The sequence below is a fragment of the Neltuma alba genome, unplaced genomic scaffold (genome assembly GCF_004799145.2).
Source record: "Neltuma alba isolate B1F8T4 unplaced genomic scaffold, ASM479914v2 tig00011785_pilon, whole genome shotgun sequence".
Taxonomy (NCBI): Eukaryota; Viridiplantae; Streptophyta; class Magnoliopsida; order Fabales; family Fabaceae; genus Neltuma; species Neltuma alba.
Genome location: NW_021636408.1, coordinates 60,131 through 67,972, shown reverse-complemented (window position 1 = coordinate 67,972; position 7,842 = coordinate 60,131). Strand labels below are relative to the sequence as shown.

The following is a 7,842-nucleotide window of genomic DNA, read 5'->3' as shown; positions in this document are numbered from 1 at the left end:
TGTATATCATTAAATTATATATCAATTTATAAATTAAACAAATTAGCTTGAAAAATAAAGATAAATATAAATACTTTAAATTTTTTTTATTTTCTTAATCTTCTCAAATTAGTTAACAAGGTCTTCTATAAAGAAATGGAGGTAGTATGACACACGTGTGTGTAAGTTATGTTGATAATACTCTAATATCAATTATTAAAATGAGGGGTATTTAAAAACGATAATACTTGACTCAAGTTCTTTAATAACACATTGCCCTGTGTCTTATCTATAAAATATTATCAGTAAATTATAAACTCATGTGACAAAAATAGGACATATAATTATATGTGATTAAAGAACTTGACATAGTAGATATAAACAACTTGATATTTTCTTTTAAAAAAATCAGTATACATGTTTTCAAATAATTAACTTCTCTAATTTTTTAAATTTGTCTTAGTTAAATTCCTATAGCGTTTGTCTTTTTCTGTTTCCTCTTTTCCTTCCTTTTTTGAACTGAAAATAGAAGATTGTAAACAAGTCAACTATTAGTGGCTTGTCCCAAAAAAAAAAAAAAGTTACTGGCAACCTTGAAAAGTGCTTCTCAGAAATACTTTTCCGCAAAACGAGACAAAATCCTCTACATATTTACTTCGTAAACTATAAAAGCACTTTTGAAACCATAGTTTGGTTTTTATCCAAACATCCTCGAGAATGAGACTCCCAAAATCCCAACATTTGATTTTCCACTACTTCAGAACCCAGATTCATGCACTAGCCATAATCAATCGATCCATTAGGTAAAAATTATACTCCTTCTACTAATTTCTAATACTACCTTTGATATTATAAGAGTTTATTTGACTTTTATTTTGATTTTAAATATAAAATCTCAATTCACTTTGCTTCTCATATTTATTCATTTTTTTCCCAATATAATTCTTATAGTAATGATAGTTCTAGTTAATACACTTATTTAGTAAAGACATTTTAGGAAAGATAACATCAATTTATTACAAATAACTAATTTAACTAATTTTTTTAATCTACTCAAATTAATCAACAAACTCTTATATTAATAACCAAAAGTAGTATAAAAGTGAGATAATTAGTGTGCAGATACTAAAATAATTAAGTTATTTATTTATAATAAATGTATATCAGTTTCTCTAAATATACATTTCTTTCTATAATAAACATTTTGGTTATCCCTATTAAAACATCTTACAACATATAATCAATAAAAATGTTTGGAGAAAAAAATTATAAATTTGAGATACAAAATAAATTGAAGTTCTATATTTATGATTAAAATAAATTTTTTATTTAACTCTTATATTTAAAATAGAAGGCACTATTATTTTTCTTGTCTTCCCTACTCTCCTAATAGGCAATGAACTAATAAAACGAAAGAAGAGTATTACAAAGCAGAAACAATTGAGTTTTTTTTTGGCCTGAAAGAAACAATTGCCCTAAACTTACATATTATTCCGATTTTTTGTTGTTATTCAATTACTATTTAATTAATCATTGTCCCATAAATTCTTTTTGATCTGCCTAATTCAGCGGTATAACTATAAGATTTTTCAACTCTTGTCTGTTTAACATTAAAAAATAATGAATAAATTTTAAATACTGGCGTTCTAATTGTGTCATGTGTGTGCTTAAGCCAGTTTGGGCCTAACAACTCCCTGGTATTGGGCTCCGATATGTGTTACTAATATTATTTCTGGGCCGGTCCATGAAGCCCAATTGATCTCACCGCTTCACTGCAGATAAAGAAGATAAAGCAATTGGATGACAAAATTCACTGATCAGAGATAATCTTAGGATATTTGAGTAGAAACAAAATTATAGTTTTAAAAGTGCTTTTACAGTATACGGAGTAAATGTGTAAAGGAGTTTGCCTCGATTGATGAAAAAGTGCTTTTAAAAAGCACTTTTAGGGTTACCCAAAACATTGGCCATTTCTTATAAGTGGAAGATCATGGATTCGATTCCGCTTGTAACTTAGGACCACTATTACTTGCCTCTTTAATTTTTTTTTTGAAAAAAAAGAGATAATCAATTTATCCTACAATTATCTTATATTCAACACTAATAGGTTAGATTTGAAATTTGAGCAGTGTAGGTTTCAATTATATTGGAAATAAGAATAACTCTCCTGATGTATTCTTTTTATCTATAAGATTCAAATATGTGATGTCCTTATTAAAACCCTAACTACTATTTAAGATATAATTCATAACTTATACATAATATAGTGGCAAAGCATATGGAAAATATAATTTTTTTTTAGAAATAACACTATTATATAGTGATATCAATAGGTAAACAATACCTCTTAATGCTTGTTTGGCATCATGGGGTGAAAGGCTGCAAATTGACTTCTAAGACTTAAAATGCCAATTCAAGCACTTTGATGAGATATTTGGCATAGCTTTTAAGCCAACTCAGGAAACTCACCTAATTTTATGTTTTATAAGACAAAAATCTCCTCCATATCCAAACTTTTGTAGATTTGATTCCTCGCATTATTAATGATTAAAGCCCATCAGATCAATAAAAATAGAAAAAGGATCCAAATGTATTTGATGGTGGGTTATAAAAGACATCGCTTGGGAGAAAAATTCAAAAACCAAGAACATGAATGAGATAAAGAAACATAGAACAAGTTGTGGTGGGTGGGTGAAACAAACAAATTTCCAAAAAAAAAAAAACAGAAAGATTTTTTAAAGACTACGTTGTATTAACTTGTAAGTGTCTCGTTGACCTTCTTACATCAAATTAAAAGAAGTATTCACCAACTTTTATTGTTCTTGTAACAAAATTACCGATTTGGAGATTACACTTTATAAGAGAGAACACCCAGCTCCAACGTTGTTAAGTGGCTCCTTTTTAATCAAACGGTTAATACTATTAATAAGAGGGTTAGATTTAGCAGATAGAGAAAGTTACTTATAACATAGCAAGCCAAAGTTTGAATTTTTATTAAGAGAGGTGTCTATATTTAATACCCGATAATGTTTGGAATAGGATTGCTTCTAATAGAAAGATAACTATATTTTAGGAGGAAAAAAGAAGAAGAAATGGGTGAATGCTTTTTGGCAAAATGTTGGAATTTATCTAAGTAATTGGATAGGGACATGAATGTTTGGGATAAAAATAGCGGGGAATAATTTTGTAAAAAAATATAAATTTGGGATAAAAATATGTCATATTTAAAATTAAAATTTTTTTTTCAATTAACTCATCCGAAGAAAGTATATCTATGTATTATACCATACTAAACACTCATGTGATATTACAAATTCATGTGTAATATTAAGACTTTTTAGTTAATATGAAAATACTACTCTCCATGTTATTAATATAAAATCTATTTAATTAATTTGATTAGATTAAAAAAATTAGTTAAGTTAGTTAATTATAAGAAATATAGCATACTTTTCCTAAAATATTATAATTATTTTTGTTAATATCCTCCCTCTCTTATATTTGATTATGATTGCAGGAATATCTATAGAAGTAATTTAAAAAAAATTCATAAATATAAAAAATATGTTTTATATTTAGAACTAAAATTAACTCAATAATTAGATCTTATATATAGAAGGGGAGGAGTATTAGATTTTAGCATAGTAATTGTACTATGTAATTACAAATCACTTTTCTTAATGGCGTCGCGAAGTTTATGAACTGATTCCATAATCCAGACAACGAACATATTATGGCACTATCTAATTTGATAAATTAATTTTTAAGTAATAAAAAATTCAAGAAACTGCAATCTCTAACTCCCATAGCGCGTCTATCGACATGCTCAGTCCATTTTGTTACAGAGATCTCTAGACCATTCTCTGACAGAGGAGAGAAGGGCGAAGAGAACGTGACTATGGCCGGCGGAGACGCCGGCGACGGAGACCGTACGCCGGAACTCCTAGGCCTGGTTCATGATATCGCTGCAATGTACGGCGGGGCAGCCTGTGGTTCTTCCTCCTCCTCCTCCGCCATTGCTGCCAATGCTGTGTTCAAGAAGGACTGCATTGATCTGGTTCGTCGGATCTCACTTCTCTCCCATTTGTTCGAGGAGATTAGGGATTTAAAGGCTGTTAATTCTGCTGAGTTGGATGCTTCCACTTCTTCCAATGCATCTGCCTCTTCCTGGTCCTCTGATCTGGTGTTTGCTCTTCAATCTGCTAAGCGCCTTCTATGCGGCGCAAGTAACTTCCATTCCAATTGCATTTCTGTGAGTTTTATTTTTAACTTTCTGTCATACTTTTCTGCCATTTTCCAGCGCCTGCGTGGTTGATATAAATGAATTGAGCGTGATGCCGAGGATTACAAACGTAAAATTCATCTAAGCTGACAATGTACTTCCTAGTTGCTTGTGTTCCTTTGTAATTCTACATCAATGTGCAAGCAAAACCCCAAAATTTGATGCGATTTTGCTCTGTTTGAGTAATTTAGTTCTCAAGTTCAGAGAGTTAAAAATTGCTTGCAACAATCAAAGTTATTTCCCCCCTACCATTATTGTGCTTCTTGACTTTTGTTGCCAGTTTCTTATGATTAAAGAAATTTATACTTCAATTTTTTGACTCCAAATACGATCACAAGGTTCAGACCCCAAAAAAAGAAAAAAAAATGATGTTTATGCATACCATGAAATGGGTTGGATTTTGTGGCCAAATCAAACCAATTATTTGTCATCGCAACTAAGAAGTCAGCCTGAAGGGCATTATATGTGCAATCGAGCCGTTATTTGTTCTCATCTGTAGGGAAAGCGAAAAGCACCATGTTGGCTTGTTATGGCCGGGAGCTGGTACCTGTGCTTTACATTTCATATATAATTCTATTTGAGTGTCTACAAAATATTATTCCTCAATATGAGCATGTTCTTATCTAAGAGAATTTTGCCTTTCCTAACCTTTTAAAGTATGTCTGGGTCCACCGCTGAAATTTTTAATACCTTGTTTAAGGATGAAGCTGCAAAGACTATTGTCTTCCAATTTCAGTGTGTGACATGGAAATTGGAGAAACTTTTGAGCAGATTACCGTATGACCATTTGGACATATCAGAGGAAGTTAGAGAACAGGTAGAATTTGAGTAACTTTGGTATTTTTACTATTTAAATTTCCTTTTGACTGAATATTATTTTTGTATTGCATGTTTTTCTAGGTGGAGTTGGTAAGAACACAGTTGAGTCGAGCCACTGAAAGATATGGATCTATAATCTCAAACATGTCATCTTATGACATATCCCAGCAACTGGCTGAAAACGTTAGTGAACGTAATGGCAAACCTAGGAATCAGTTGCATAAGCAAAACAGCTGCCCTGAGTATTTACTAAAACTGGACAACATTCCTAAAAGCAATGGAGGGAAGAGATGCAGCACATGTCAAGCAAGTCTTCAATTGGAAAGGGCGAGGAGCATCCCTGCCTCTTCGGAGGCTTCCTTATCAAATGTGATTCATCCTGAAAGTCAAGCTACTTCCAAGAAGAAGGGTCCAACCGGAGTTAAAACACCTGAAGCTATTGTTATTCCAGAAGATTTTCTTTGCCCAATATCATTGGAATTAATGAAGGATCCTGTTATTGTGGCCACAGGCCAGGTATTGTTCCTTTTAGATTCTATGTAGAACACAATCCAGTATTTACACTTGTTCTTGGACTCTCAAGCTATTTTATTCTGCAGACATATGAGCGGTCTTACATACAGAGATGGATAGCTTGTGGAAATGTAACTTGTCCTAAAACTCGCCAGAAGTTGGAAAATTTAAACCTAACACCAAATTATGTTTTGAGGAGCCTTATCAATCAGTGGTGCTTAGATAACAACTTTGAGCAGCCGAGAGGACTAGCCCATGGCAAGCTAAAACAGAGTGATGGATCATTTAGAGATGTTACGGGTGACTTGGCCACCATTGAGGCTCTGGTCTTGAAGCTATCCAGCCATTCCATTGAGGACTGTAGAGCAGCGGTCACTGAAATCCGATCACTTTCCAAGCGGAACACAGACAATAGAATACTAATTGCTGAAGCTGGAGCGATTCCGGTTCTGGTCAACCTGTTAACGTCAGAAGATGTATTGACACAAGAGAATGCAGTTACTTCAATTCTCAACCTCTCGATATATGAAAACAACAAGGGACTTGTAATGCTTGCGGGTGCCATCCCATCAATTGTGCACGTTCTTAGAGTTGGAAGCATGGAAGCAAGAGAGAATGCTGCAGCAACCCTTTTTAACTTATCATTTCCGGATGAGAACAAAATAATAATTGGTTCCTCAGGAGCTTTCCCCCCTTTGATAGAATTGCTCCAAAATGGCAGCCCTAGAGGGAAGAAGGATGCAGCATCAGCATTATTCTACCTATGCATCAGTGAAGGGAACAAGGGTAGGGCCGTTAGATCAGGGATCATCCCTGCATTGTTGAAGATGCTTGCGGATTCCAGAAAGTCAATGGTCGATGAAGCCCTAACAATAATGTCAGTTCTTGCCAGCCACCAAGGGGCAAAGGTTGCTATTGTAAACGCTGGCACTATGCCTGTTTTGATTGATCTTTTGAGCACAGGTCTGCCTCGACACAGAGAGAATTCAGCCGCCATTTTATTTTCCTTGTGTAAGAGAGATGCTAATAATCTTGCTTGTTTACGCACTCTTGGTGGTGTCAAGCCATTGACTGAACTTGCTCTCAGTGGCACTGAGAGGGCTAAACGGAAGGCCACTTCATTATTGGAATATATTCGCAAGTCCCAGGAGCTCTGAATGGTCTAGCGTTGTGGTGAGGGCTTTCGGCTTCTATTCTTCTGATTATTTCACATAATGTTCGGTCTTTTTCTTGGGTTTGCAAACCGATCATACAGAGGCTGACATTTAAAATTACAGCAGCCTCGTTGATTCATTAAATTCCTTGCTTGTTTCGTTCTTTTTAACCTGCCCTCTATGTAACGGGCGTGTAAATAACTTAATTGATGCCTTGTTCTCTCACAAAGTTATAACTGAAATTGCTGTTCTCCTCTTTATTGTCCCGTCGTCATTGGTTATCTGGTCATTCTATTTTCCTCCTTATTTACTATTTGGTTGAGTTTGTGGAATTAAGGAAAGATAGAGGCTGGCAAAAAAGAAAAAAGTCAAAGATTGAGGCCCTTCTTTCATCCCTAGATCATATGACAAGTAGTCTAATTAATTTTTCAAACTCGAAATGCAGAAAACGGGGAATTGATTAAAAAACATACCAAATGGGCTAAGTTAACCATCTTTAGGTCCAATAGTGGAGAACATGATTGAGCTTTAACAGCACCGTTTGTCACAAAAGGATCATTGTCATCTTCGACCCCATGCTGAGCAAAAGTAGCAGTGTCGTAAAAGATTTCTCGCGGCCGAGAACATGCCATTTGGTGACAACTATACCATTTTCAAGATTCTCAAGCCATGAAGATGAACTCTTTTTTCTTTTTTCTTTCTTTTAAAAATCATACTACTGATTACTGATTACTAGAGATGAAAGCTAAAGACTTCTGCAAAGTCAAACTTTCAAAATTGAGACATAACCAGGGGGCAGATAAATCTTGATGTGTGTGCATGTATATGTTGGCATGATTGTTTCAACGTGGCTTGATATGATTTGAAAATTGAACTTGATCCTAAATATAAGATCTTAATTCATTATATTTTTTACATTTATCTTTCCCCCAACTATTATTGAGTTTGTATCAAAGATAGTTTTAAATACAAATGATTTAACACGGTATTTTAAGAAAATCAATATTTTTTTAAATAAAAAATTAATTTGACTAATTTTCTTAATTTACTAATTAAACTATTAAAAGTGAAGGGAATATATGGCAAATATGTGAA

The 7,842-nt window shown here is 33.5% G+C and overlaps 1 protein-coding gene across 1 annotated transcript; it reads left to right on the top strand.

Moving 5' to 3' along the window:
- The first annotated feature begins 3,817 nt into the window (after nucleotides 1-3,817).
- On the top strand, nucleotides 3,818-7,007 carry LOC114717978 (U-box domain-containing protein 11-like). Its single transcript, XM_028903225.1, has 4 exons — nucleotides 3,818-4,231; nucleotides 4,962-5,078; nucleotides 5,162-5,596; nucleotides 5,680-7,007. The coding sequence occupies exons 1-4, from the start codon at nucleotides 3,878-3,880 to the stop codon at nucleotides 6,748-6,750; spliced, it is 1,977 nt and encodes a 658-aa protein (XP_028759058.1). The 5' UTR covers nucleotides 3,818-3,877; the 3' UTR covers nucleotides 6,751-7,007.
- Nucleotides 7,008-7,842: the final 835 nt, after the last annotated feature.

Excerpts from the sequence above, each read along its gene's own strand:
- LOC114717978 (XM_028903225.1), top strand. The coding sequence starts at position 3,878 with ATGGCCGGCGGAGACGCCGGCGACGGAGACCGTACGCCGGAACTCCTA. Across the intron at positions 4,232-4,961 it reads TCCATTCCAATTGCATTTCT|GATGAAGCTGCAAAGACTAT; the intron begins GTGAGTTTTATT and ends ACCTTGTTTAAG. Across the intron at positions 5,597-5,679 it reads TTATTGTGGCCACAGGCCAG|ACATATGAGCGGTCTTACAT; the intron begins GTATTGTTCCTT and ends TTTATTCTGCAG.